The 14194-nt window shown below is 40.6% G+C and overlaps 1 protein-coding gene across 1 annotated transcript in view; it reads left to right on the plus strand.

The window, feature by feature from the left end:
- The first annotated feature begins 898 nt into the window (after positions 1 to 898).
- The window catches only part of SH3BGRL (SH3 domain binding glutamate rich protein like), a 72267-nt gene continuing 58971 nt past the window's right edge, over positions 899 to 14194 (plus strand). Inside the window, exon 1 of the mRNA XM_063431831.1 lies at positions 899 to 1039. Coding sequence (XP_063287901.1) covers positions 1019 to 1039 — 21 coding nt within the window. The 5' untranslated portion in view covers positions 899 to 1018. The remainder of the gene's footprint in view (positions 1040 to 14194) is intronic.

Below are 14194 nucleotides of genomic sequence, written 5' to 3' on the forward strand. Positions count from 1 at the left end.
CATGCGATGTGCGTCCGTCTAGCTCGGCTGCTCGGCTCCGCCCCCAGTAAAGACAGACTTAAGCAAAATATGTTAAAAAATTATTTTTGAATTCTCACTTTAGTAAATAACCCTGAGAGAGTTGTATAAAGGATGCAGTGCCGTGATCACGCATACTTATCTCTGCACTTAGAAGAAACTAGAATGGAGCTATCAGTCTAGTGATGATTGCATTCAACCGTTCGTTTCATCCATGAATATTGTGAATGACACCATAAACTTGGCACTCATGATTATTTTTATGATCCTTTTAGATGACCAATATATTCCGCACCGCTTTACAACTTTACAGTGGGGGTGCAGAATAGCAAGTAATTGACATAGTAATATTGACCGAAACAAATGGGTGATGTTCACGTGAGCTTACAATCTAATGCATCCAGAGAATGTTATGAAGGCGTCTTAACTCCTAGAGAAGTGGACGCTTGTAAGATCTTGAAAAATGTGGGACAGGAGCAGAAAAACTTCAAAATGCCACTAGCATAAGTCTCTGAGCACAAATAAAAAAAATATCCTGAGTAGACTGGTCGCGAGGCATACGAACTCAAGATCCAGTAATAAAACAAAAACTTTAAATAATTCCACTGCAAGCGCTCAAAGTCCACAGGAGGTTTAAAAACAAAACAAAAGTAACAAACAGGGGCAACTCCTATCTTGTCTAAGGACCTATAGGTCTGAAACGTGTTTTTGATGTGACCTTTCCCCTTGTTTTGCATTTGTTTGGTGCCGAATAAACCTCCTGTGGACTTTGAGTGCTTGCAGTGGCGTTATTTCTATTTTTTGTTTTTGCTTGTAAAATCTTTCTGACTAACGCTTCGCCTCCTTATTGCAGCGAGAGAGCATGTGGTCTGTCCCCAGATGGGTGCAGATCGGTATCCATCCAAGATAGGATGGAGCATCTACAATGATCTTCAGGGCCGACCACAGTCTCATCACATTGGAACACTGCCCCACCTTACTACCATGAAATTGGGATCATATGATCCTTGCCTGCCCAAAGGTAAGCAGGGGGCAAAGAAATGCATAGGTTGGATACAACAAGCACAGCCTTCCCGCACACATCCACCCCCACATGCAACAAACACACATTTATGTAACACACACATACAAAGCGTACAAAGCACTCAACAAGACCGTAAGCCACACACACAGACCCCCATAGACACAACACCACAAGAAGCTTCTCCACACATAATCTTCAACACGCCGACAAAACTAGTATGAAAAACGTTAATAGAGGGGTATTAAGAGGAAAGATATAGAAAGTAGACAGGAAGAAGATATCGAAGATAGATATTGTGGTGGTAATGGTGACCATGTACTAATTTTTAGCTATATGTGTGTGATTGTATCAAAGGTGCTACAAATATGCCTTCATTGTTTCTGAGGAATATATTAGAAACTTGTTGATCAGAGTACACTGCACTCTGCATCATCTGTGTATACACCTCGTGCACTATATTCTATTTTCTGACATTAGAAATGTACACAGTAAAATAATATGAAAGTATTTGTAGCAGGAAAGGTACACCTAGTTTCTCATTAGCCGCTTCATGCACAACCTGGGGCTAAATCTTATTATTACCCAACTTGTTGACACTCATTTTATCAGCCTGAGTCTGAATTAGTCCTTTTGGTAATAACAAATTTGGCTCTGAGATATTGTATTCTCTAAAGTCTAAACTATTTCAATTAATATGGATGCCATGGTCTGAGGTTTTTATATCTTGCATACGCAAGAAAAAGCAATGCATCAATCTCAAGCTGGCCCTGGTAAAATACCATTATTGCAATGCTGTGGTGCTCAGATGCTACAGAACTATCCAGTGTTTTGCTTGCAGTTCATGTTATCCAGGTGCATTGATTACCGTCGCATATCTACTGGTTTCATGTTCACAAGTATGCCACTGGGTTTCACCTATCAAGAAAATCTGACAAATATAGTTTTTATATTAAAGGAACACTATAGCATTATGGTTGGTTTTTAGTGTAGGTTAAGGGTTAATGCTGGATTAGGGTTAGAGGTAAGATTAAGATGGGCATACAGTTAGAGTTGGTGTAAGTGTAAGGTTGGGGTTATGGTTGCTATAGGGTTTGTGTTAATTACCAAAACATATTTAAACCCTAGGCATATAACAATCAGGACTGATAGGGGAATCTATTTTAAGTTGTTTTTTATTTTTTTTATTTGCACTTAATGTGTAAAAGTTATAAACAAAAATGTTTTTTTTTCCCCATTTGTAACAATTTATTCATACTTAATCTTGTGTTAGGTATATATATATATGATATTAAAATAAACAATTTGTATCCTTTAAACAACAATATGTAATATCTATGGGTGCACGTAAAGAGAAACCCTTAAATTATGGTTGAAGAAACACTGTCCAAATTCTGAACCAAAACAAAACCTAGAATTTGTGCTATCAGTTGGACAACCATTAAGTCCTTAAAGGACCACTCTAGTGCCAGGAAAACATACTCGTTTTCCTGGCACTAGAGTGCCCTGAGGGTGCCCCCACCCTCAGGGACCCACTCCCGCCGGGCTCTGGGGGGAGGAAGGGGTTAAGCTTACCTCTTTCTCCAGCGCTGTGCAGGGAGCTTTCCTCCTCCTCTCCTTCTTCCTTGCGACCTCATCGGCTGAATGCGCATGCGCGGCAGGAGCCGCGCTCGCATTCAGCCGGTCGCATAGGAAAGCATTTACAATGCTTTCCTATGGACGCTGGCGTCTTCTCACTGTGATTTTCACAGTGAGAAGCACGCAAGCGCCTCTAGCGGCTGTCAATGAGACAGCCAATAGAGGTTTTGGAGGCTGGATTAACCCTCAGTATAAACATAGCAGTTTCTCTGAAACTGCTATGTTTATAAAAAAAAAAGGGTTAATCCTAGAGGGACCTGGCACCCAGACCACCTCATTAAGCTGAAGTGGTCTGGGTGCCTAGAGTGGTCCTTTAAGAGGTTAACTCGTACATGTCAGAAAATAGAGCAGGGAGACTGCAGGGGCATGATCTACACACCAAAACTGCTTCATTAAGCTAAATATGTTTTGATGCTTAGTGTCCCTTTAAAGGGACACTATAGTCACTAGAACAACTACAACTTATTGAATTTGTTCTGTTGAGTATAATCATTCCCATCAGGCTTTTTGCAGCAAACACTTTTTTTTCCCCAGAGAAAAGGCATTGTTTACATTTTAGCATAGGGATACCTCCACTGGCCACTCCTCAGATGGCTGCTAGAGGTGCCTCCTGGGGCAGTGCTGCACAGTGTGTAACACAGCCATTTAGTGTCTCCAACCTCTGCATGGAGACACTAAACTTTCCTCAGAGAGATGCATTGATTCAATGCATCACTATGAGGAGATGCTGATTGGCCAGGGCTGTGTTTGGCTTGTGCTGGCTCTGCCGCCGGTCTGCTTCCTTGACAGTTTTAGTCAATACAATGTTTTTTCTATGAGAAAGCATTGTGATTGGCTTTGAATAACACTTCTGATGATGTCAGCCAAGCAGGCAGGTCAGGGGCAAAGTCAGCTCCAGCAGACTGGAATAAATGTAAGATTTTTACTATATTTAGGGGTAAAGGGAGAGGGGGGGGGTTAGATGGTGGTTAAACACTATAGTGTTCCTGACCCTATTGTGTTCCTTTAATATAATGACAAGTATTGGTATTTACCTTGGTTTTCCTTTAGATAAGTTGTGATAAGTCATAAAAGTACTTGAAAATGTTTCCTAACCCAACTCCCAACAATGAATTCACTATATTATTGTGAAATGGAAACAGAAAATAAAAACGCAGGCAAAAACGGCTGGTCAAAAATAAAACCCTCCAACTATAGTCTTGGCTTGCTTATGTTAGCCAGACTTTTGCAATTCAAGTTTCAATGCACTACAATTTGGTCTCTAGTGAATAAAGACCAAGGTTACTCACTAATCTAGGAACTAACCAGGGAATATAAAAATGTAGGTGTAAAAAGGCAAATTGAACAAATCTCCAGCTATGTTTTCTCTATGTGGTTATTCTCACCACGTGCAAGCCCCGATAAATGTAGGAAATAACCCTGACAAGCCCCCAATCTCAGGTGTTCCACTTATGCATCAATGCATGTTTAAGATTTAAAGGACACTTGTTTTCCTGACACTATCTAACCCTTAGGTTCCCCTCACCTTCAGGGCCCCCCTCGCTTGGAGCTTACTTTAATCCAGCGCCGGGCTCCCTCGGCGCTGGTGACCTCTCCTCCCCCGCCGGCGTCAGCTCCCAAGTGGAGCGGAATGCGCATGCACGACAAGAAACAGCTATGTTTACATCTGAAGGGTTAAAACATTGAGCTGAAGTGGTCTGGGTGACTATAGCGTCCCTTTAAGATTGTGCAAATGACCAACTTACACAATGTCATTCACGCCCTCCCATACTTTTCCTATTCTAATTTCATATTTGTCAGAATTAGTAAGGATCAATCAGCTCTACATAAATTTCAGTTGTTACTAATGGGATCAGTACATATATCCTGTGTGTTCTTACGCAGGTATACTGATGCCCATTAATTTATTTACACCAGAATCCTTTATAAACAAGATATGTTGTGATCTGATGCAGTAAAAATGGCTTAATAGTAAATTTTGGCGTGGGCAAATTCTGTCTACCCATACAAACTAGTTTGTACGCTTAATGAAAATGGGCAAATGAAGAAGGGAGAGACCATTAAGGAAAAGAGCACATTCAGAATCACATACACTCACACAATTGCAGCACAAAAATATACATGTGAAGCTGACTTGTGGCCTAGTAGTTTTGTGTTTTAACTAACTAACGAAGAAGCTTAGACTTTTTGCAAAGTTTATAGAATAGAGCTTTAGGCACATGGCTTTATGCTGCCAGGTTTTGAGAACATAAAAGGGGTAAGATTATTAACCAGGGGTCTGTGTGTAATATGAATGGTGTACACATGCCGAACTACATCTGCTCAGACAGACTTAGGATTTCATGGTAATTTTCTCTTTAACTGAAGCATTTAAATTGTGTTCTCTGTTAGACATGGAGAGGGAACAAGTGTTCAGAGAGTACACACCTCCTCCTTTCCTTCTGCCATCTGCCTGTGCCACAGTATTCTGCCTTATTTTCCATGCTTTAGAATTGGCTTGGGATGCTGAATGTACCAATAGTTATTGATACACATTATTTTCAACTTTTTGTTCTTTTAAACACCGATGTAAAGTAAGGAAAGTGCCAGTTACTTAACATCACAGCATTCTCAGGAAAATAAACCGGATTATACACTAAAGTGAGAATTGTCAGGTATTCAAAATTAATGTAAAATTTAAATTAAAGTAGCTAATCTGGAAACAAATCTGACTGTCTCCAGTTAAGCTATTTTGGCCTTAAATTTGAAATTATGAATTTACTTCAAAAAAGTGCAGTTTTTCAATAGAAATTAGCACTTTTATGCGTTAACCTTGTTACACCCATCAGTCTGTCAATCAGACATCAGGTCCTGTTACTTCCTGGTTGTTTAGCTCAGTGGAGCTAAAGTCGAAAGGTAGCAATTACCCAGAACACCTGCCTTGCAGAGACTTTACATTGAACTGCATTGGGAAGTCTGTGATTGGACAGACACAGAAAGTCTGGGCGGGGTTAGAAGGGGAGGGCTTGCAAAGGCTTCATACTTGTTTTAAAAATACCCCCAATGAAAAAATGCATAATTAAAATAATGCATGTTTTCATGTGGTGTATATCTACTAAACAGTGATTTTTAAAACATTTAAAAAATGTTTTTAAATGTATTTTTATATATTTATTTATTTTTGTGTTTGGGCAATGGAGTGTCCATTTAAGTGAACAACCTTAAGAGACAGGTAGCAGGTTCTAGGATGAAATCTGGTATCTCACAGCACTCACTGTGTGTGTGCACACAGGGCTGATGATTGAGAGGTTGTGTAACAAAAAGTGGCAGAGGGGAAGCACATGTGTCCTACACAGGACCCCACAGAGGGTAAGGGTGTTACAACTGCCTCTCCTATTGTTTAAACTACCACTCTGTGCAAGGTTGACAGGCTGTCGGTCAATATGGCTACTAATAAGGTCAATGTGGCTGATATGCTCAGATGCGGCACGACATTCTGTGGTGATTTTAAGTGCCAAGGTAAACTTTATGATACAAACAGGGGTTTTTCATGGATAACTGATATTTAATAAAAAAATTTAAAAAAAGCCTTAATACCAAATGTGTAATGTTTATATCGCCACAAACTAGTATTTAGTCCGAGGAGAAGGTTACTTTACTGTAGCAGCTCTTTGAAATTAACGTTCCAAAACCTTTCCCTATTTTTCCCCCCTTTACTTTTACATAATAAAAAAAAAGGCATTAATAAAAAAAATATCTAATGGATTTATTTGTTTTTAATATTAATGTTTAATGAAACACATTGGTAAAGCATTACATCGTCACATAAGCATGTTTTTCAACGGATATCCATATAAGGTCAATAACCACTCCCAAACCTCTGACAAACCCATTTTATCATATATGATGTCAATAAACAGTGATGTCGTCTGACATCATAATATGCAGAGCAGTGAACAGTAACCTTTTGCACAGTGATTTCAGACTCATGCCTGCTTAGTGAGAGACAGGACATACTCCGCTATAATGGAAAAGGACAGCGTGATGGACAGAGCATGTTAATGTACAGCCACCTTAGCCTGGGAAGGATTTTATTGCTTTGTTCAAAGGTTTTTGTTTTTTCTTTCATTTGAAATAAAAGGTCCAGAGAATGAAATGCAGCTGATCGCCTTTGAGGAACACTGTACACACATAAAGCACTTAAAGGGACACTCCAGGCACCCAGACCACTTCTGCCCATTGGAGTGGTCTGGGTGCCAACTCCCACTACTCCTAACCCTGCAAGTGTAATTATTGCAGTTTTTTATAAACTGCAATAATTACCGTATTTATTCGTGTATAACGCGCACCCCTAATTTTCAATTAAAAATCGGTATAAAATTTTATACCGATTTTTTTAATCTAAAATTAGGGTGCTTGTTATACTCGAATAAATATTCGAGTGGGTGCTCGACAATACCGACCGCCGGGCTCATTACAAGCCCGGCGGTCCTGGGGGGGTGGGCAGCAAGCATTTACTCACCTCCGTGCAGCTCCTCCAGCTTCCCAGTGTACATCTCGCGAGACCCGCGGCCAGCTCTGACGCTCTGACGTTGTCAGAGCTGGCCGCGGGTCTCGCGAGATGTACACTGGGAAGCTGGAGGAGCTGCACGGAGGTGAGTAAATGCTTGCTGCCCACCCCCCCAGGACCGCCGGGCTTGTAATGAGCCCGGCGGTCCTGGAAGGTATATTTATTCGAGTATAACGCGCACCCTTAATTTTAAATTAAAAATCGGTTTTAAAAAATGCGCGTTATACTCGAATAAATACGGTACCTTGCAGGGTTAACTCCACCTCTAGTGGCTGTCTGCTAGACAGCCACTAGAGGGAACTTCCTGATTTATAGCAAGGATTTTATAGCAGGATTGTTTTCCTGGCACTGGAGTTTCCCTCTAACCCCTTAACGACGAGTGACGGACGAGGTCGTCCGTCACGCGTTAAAATTAACCCCCGATCGCCGCAGTACCAGCGATCACGGGGTTAACGCTGTTGCTGGGTGCCTCCGAGTCAGGGGCAGACCAGCAGCAGCAAATCCCGATATCCCAGCCCAGTCACAGCAGTCACAATGCTGCTGGGATATCTGATCCGCCTCCCTCCACCTCGTGTGGGTTTGTGAAGTGGAGAGAGACGGATCGGTGCTACATTGTGTCCCAGAAGAATAGCTACGTTTAAAAAAAAGTCCCTAATCCCTTTCCCCTTTATTAAAAAAAAAAATAACCCTTTCCCTGCTGCTTGATCACTGCTAGCAGTGATCAATATACAGGTCACAGTACTTTACTGTGATCTATTTTTTTTTTTTTACTTTCAAGGGTTAATTTTTAGTTTTTTTGTAACCCTAAGGGGTTACATTTTATTTGATTTTATTAATTTGTGATTTAGTTATTTTGGTGGGTGGAATTTAGTGGGAATTAGGGAATAAAGAAAAAAAAATATATATATTTTTTAGCTGTGTTAGCTGTATTAACAATGTTTAGAAAGTATAGCGCAGAGGAGGCTTATGCAGAGGAGGCTTATGCCCTGTTAGCGGCCGACTCAGAGGCGACTGACCCTGCCTCAGAGAGTGAGGCAGGGAGTGACGCAGGGGACAGGGACTATGTGCCAGATACTGCAGGACCATCAGGGGAAATCGACGATTCCCCTAATGCTGAACATGGCGCAGATGACTGGGTACCCCCTAATCATTTTCCCCCAGACATCCCAGTGTTTACAGCCAATCCTGGCATACAGGCTGACCTGTCTGCCTATAGTGCGCTGGATGTTATGCAGCTGTTCTTGGGGGATGAGATTTTTGTGGAGATAGTCACCCAGACTAATCTCTATGCGGAGCAATATCTGGCACGCAATCCAGACTCTCTTATCTCCAGGAAAGGGAGATGGAACCCAACCAGTGTGCCAGAATTGAAACAATTCTGGGAACTGACCATGTTAATGGGGCTAATTAAAGAGCCCACAATTAGGATGTATTGGGCTAAACATCCTATTTGCAATACCCCCATTTTTGCCGAGACAATGACAAGGGAAATATATGAAGACATACTAAGATTTATGCACTTTAGTGATAATAACAAGTGCCCCCCAAAAGGTGATCCGCAGTATGATCTTCTTTACAAAATACGCCCTTTAATTGCCCACTTTAACAGTAAATTTTCCACTATATAAAAACATTTCCATTGACGAGTCCCTAATGAAGTTTAAGGGAAGACTGGGATTTAGACAATATATCCCATCCAAAAGATCCCGATATGGGATCAAATTTTATAAACTATGTGAAAGTGGCAGTGGCTACGTATACACCTTCCGTGTATACGAAGGAAGGGATAGCCACCTTGATCCCCCAGGTTGCCCAGATATAGTAGGGACAAGTGGGAAAATTGTCTGGGACTTAATAATGCCACTACTTAATAAAGTTTATCATCTATACATCGATAACTTTTATAATAGCATCGCACTGTTAAAAATTTTGTACTGCTTCGAGACCGTGGCCTGTGGCACTATTCGGAAGAGTCGCACAGGTTTCCCAAAGGCTCTAGCGAACAAAAAAATGAAAAGGGGGGAAACAGCAGCTCTCTGCCAGAATGAACTGCTGGCACTCAAGTGCAGGGATAAAAAGGATGTTTTCATCTTAACCACCATCCATGGTGAAAACACTAGGAGGGTCGCAGTTTGTGGCAGAGACGAATGTAAGCGGGTGCCAGTCTGCATATGGCAATATAATCGGCATATGGGGGGCGTTGACCTGTCCGATCAACTGATGCAGCCGTATTTGATCATGAGAAAGACCAGGGCATGGTATAAAAAAGTGGGCATATACCTGATGCAGATGGCAATCCACAATGCCTTTGTCATTTTTAAAAAGGCAAATGCTGGGCTGAAAAGCACTTTTCTTTCTTTCCAGTTTGAGCTAATTTCTAAGCTGCTAGAATGCCACACAAGGAGACCATCAGTGGAGCCTAGCAGAAGAATGGAGGCAGGTCACTTCTGCTTTAAGATTCCACCAACCCCTAAAAAACTAAATCCCCAGAAAAGGTGCAGGGTGTGTTACAAGAGGGGCGTAAGAGTTGAGACAAGCTATTACTGCCCGGATTGCCCCTCTCAGCCCGGCCTATGTATTGGCCATTGTTTTAAAAATTTTCACACCCAAGCCGAATAAGTAGACCAGTTTTGGGGTGTGATTTTTAGTCATCTGTCTGATTGGTTACCGAATCTTGGCTTTGTCTACCATTTATCTTGTCTTCTCTGATCCTTGACCTCGGCTTGTCCTATCGTTGTTCCGTTTCTCTTGACCTTGGCTTGTACCTTGACAATTCTCTGCTTGCATAGCCCGGCCATTCTAAGGACCGGTATTACAAGTTTCTCTCTCTGTGTTCTCTCTCTTTGTGGTCTGTCTGTGTTTTGGTTTTGGAATCCATGACAGCTTTGCCCGGGACGCAGATGACTGTGTACTACCCCCGGATAAGTTTACCCCAACTATTCCCCCTTTTCACAGCAAATAGTATGCACTTGTTCAGAATTTGAATTGATGAGCTGCTTATACTTAAAAATATATGCGGCCTTTGAGAGGTAATTTGCAGTCCTGAGCTGCTAAAATGAGACTTGGGCCCAGCATCCACTTTTTACAAATATGGAAGTGGTGTGTCTCCAATGTGCCCCTTCAACATCCACATAACCATGAGAAAGGTACACATGGGGGTATCATTGCACTAAGATGACATAGCTGAGCAACATATTAGGTGTTATACTGCCGTAGCACACATAAGGATAGCAAAATATACAGTAACATCTCCAAGTGTGTGTCAAAAATGCTGAAAAAATGCTAATTGCAACTAGGCTTGGTACAAACTAACAAAAAAATGATCCTACACTAAGGTTTAGAATATACCTTTTGAAATACCCTGGGGTGTCTACTTTAAGAAATGGTAGGCCTTTGTGGGGTAGTTTGAACTTAAAACCTGCTAAGATGCTTGGAAATTGCACATAGACCCAGCGTCAAAATTCAAAGTTTGGTAAAAACTCATATGACATGGTCTCCAATGTGCCCCTTCAACATCCACATAACCATGAAAAAGGTACACATGTGGGTATCGTTGCACTAAGATGACATAGCTGAGCAACATATTGGGTGTTATACTGCCATAGCAGACATAAGGATAGCAAAATATACAGTAACATCTCCAAGTGTGTGTCAAAAAGGCAGACAAAAATGCTAATTGCAACGAGACTTGGTACAAACTAACAAAAAAATGATCCTACACTAAGGTTTAGAATATACCTTTTGAAATACCCTGGGGTGTCTACTTTAAGAAATGGTAGGCCTTTGTGGGGTAGTTTGAATTTAAAATCTGCTAAGATGCTTGGAAATTGCACATAGGCCAGCGTCAAAATTCAAAGTTCGGTAAAAACTGACATGGCTTGGTCTCCTATATGGCACTGTAGCTTCACGAAATAGTGCCAAAGACATACAATGGGGTGTCATTTTACTCAGAAGACATAGCTGAACATAATTTGGGGGGTTTGAACTTAGTGGCACATGTGAAATATACAAAATGCCCAGCAAAAATGCAATCCATATGTAAAAAAACGCACAAAATTATTTTTTACCACATACTTTGGCATCTATTGGTGAAAAAATGGGGGCATGTTAAGGCACAATATGCACCTTATGAGATACCCTGTAGCGTCCCTTTGTGGGTTTTTTTTGAACAGTCAAACTGTTATAATACCCCAAATGGAAGCATAGGCTCATTAAATCCGTCTCTCAAAATTCTACTGTGAGTACTGAAAAGGACAGGTCTCCTATATGGCACTGTAGCTTCACGAAATAGTGCCAAAGACATACAATGGGGGTGTCATTTTACTCAGAAGACTTAGCTGAACATAATTTGGGGGGGTTTGAACTTAGTGGCTCATGTGAAATATGCAAAATGCCCAGCACAAATGCAATCCATATGTAAAAAAAGCACAAAATAAATTTTTACTGCATACTTTGGCATCTATTGGTGAAACAATGGGGGCATGTTAAGGCACAATATGCACCTTATGAGATACCCTGGAGTGTCTACTTTTACAAATGGTAGGCCTTTGTGTTTTTTTTTTTGAACAGTCAAACTGTTATAATACCCCAAATGGAAGCATAGGCTCATTAAATCCGTCTCTCAAAATTCTACTGTGAGTACTGAAAAGGACAGGTCTCCTATATGGCACTGTAGCTTCACGAAATAGTGCCAAAGACATACAATGGGGGTGTAATTTTACTCAGAAGACTTAGCTGAACATAATTTGGGGGGTTTGAACTTAGTGGCACATGTGAAATATACAAAATGCCCAGTAAAAATGCTATCCAAATGTAAAAAATGCACAAAATTATTTTATACCACATACTTTGGCATCTATTGGTGAAAAAATGGGGGCATGTTAAGGCACAATATGCACCTTATGAGATACCCTGTAGTGTCTACTTTTACAAATGGTAGGCCTTTGTGGGGTTTTTTGAACAGTCAAACTGTTATAATACCCCAAATGGAAGCATAGGCTCATTAAATCCGTCTCTCAAAATTCTACTGTGAGTACTGAAAAGGACAGGTCTCCTATATGGCACTGTAGCTTCCCGAAATAGTGCCAAAGACATACAATGGGGGTGTCATTTTACTCAGAAGACTTAGCTGAACATAATTTGGGGGGGTTTGAACTTAGTGGCACATGTGAAATATGCAAAATGCCCAGCACAAATGCAATCCATATGTAAAAAACGCACAAAATTATTTTTTACTGCATACTTTGGCATCTATTGGTGAAAAAATGGGGGCATGTTAAGGCACAATATGCACCTTATGAGATACCCTGGAGTGTCTACTTTTACAAATGGTAGGCCTTTGTGGGGGTTTTTTGAACAGTCAAACTGTTATAATACCCCAAATGGAAGCATAGGCTCATTAAATCCGTCTCTCAAAATTCTACTGTGAGTACTGAAAAGGACAGGTCTCCTATATGGCACTGTAGCTTCACGAAATAGTGCCAAAGACATACAATGGGGGTGTCATTTTACTCAGAAGACTTAGCTGAACATAATTTGGGGGGGTTTGAACTTAGTGGCACATGTGAAATATGCAAAATGCCCAGCACAAATGCAATCCATATGTAAAAAACGCACAAAATTATTTTTTACTGCATACTTTGGCATCTATTGGTGAAAAAATGGGGGCATGTTAAGGCACAATATGCACCTTATGAGATACCCTGGAGTGTCTACTTTTACAAATGGTAGGCCTTTGTGGGGGTTTTTTGAACAGTCAAACTGTTATAATACCCCAAATGGAAGCATAGGCTCATTAAATCCGTCTCTCAAAATTCTACTGTGAGTACTGAAAAGGACAGGTCTCCTATATGGCACTGTAGCTTCACGAAATAGTGCCAAAGACATACAATATATATATATATATATATATATGTGTGTATGTGTGTTACATCAAATTAAAGCCCTTTCTGTCCTTTAAAAAACAGTATATAATATGTGTCGGTGCAATAAATTAGTAAAATGCAAATTGCAGTTGAACGCAAATAGCAAAAAATTCAAAAAATGCTGTTGTCATTAAGTGAAAGACAAGCTTCTGAAGCTCTGTCCTTAAGGGGTTAAGTCATTGCATTGTGTTTCTGGAATCTGTCCTATTTGTGACATCTTATAAAAATGCAGATTTCAATAGAAATTAACAATGTTATCATTTTTTATAACTTGGAGCAGACACCCAACCCTTGCTGTCAGTTATAGAGTCAGGGAGGTTTTCTTCTGCATTTGTTAGCTCCACAAAGCTAACGGAAGTGGCAAGTGCTAGCAGGCACCTTATTACATCTCATTGTGAGGAGAGCAGCTATGATATGCACCCTGCTGCTCCAAATGGAAGCATAGGCTCATTAAATCAGTCTCTCAAAATTCTACTGTGAGTACTGAAAAGGACAGGTCTCCTATATGGCACTGTAGCTTCACGAAATAGTGCCAAAGACATACAATGGGGGTGTCATTTTACTCAGAAGACTTAGCTGAACATAATTTGGGGGGTTTGAACTTAGTGGCTCATGTGAAATATGCAAAATGCCCAGCACAAATGCAATCCATATGTAAAAAAAGCACAAAATACATTTTTACTGCATACTTTGGCATCTATTGGTGAAACAATGGGGGCATGTTAAGGCACAATATGCACCTTATGAGATACCCTGGAGTGTCTACTTTTACAAATGGTAGGCCTTTGTGTTTTTTTTTTTGAACAGTCAAACTGTTATAATACCCCAAATGGAAGCATAGGCTCATTAAATCCGTCTCTCAAAATTCTACTGTGAGTACTGAAAAGGACAGGTCTCCTATATGGCACTGTAGCTTCACGAAATAGTGCCAAAGACATACAATGGGGGTGTCATTTTACTCAGAAGACTTAGCTGAACATAATTTGGGGAGTTTGAACTTAGTGGCACATGTGAAATATACAAAATGCCCAGCACAAATGCAAT

This window comes from Pelobates fuscus, chromosome 9 (genome assembly GCF_036172605.1).
Source record: "Pelobates fuscus isolate aPelFus1 chromosome 9, aPelFus1.pri, whole genome shotgun sequence".
Lineage (NCBI taxonomy): Eukaryota > Metazoa > Chordata > Amphibia > Anura > Pelobatidae > Pelobates > Pelobates fuscus.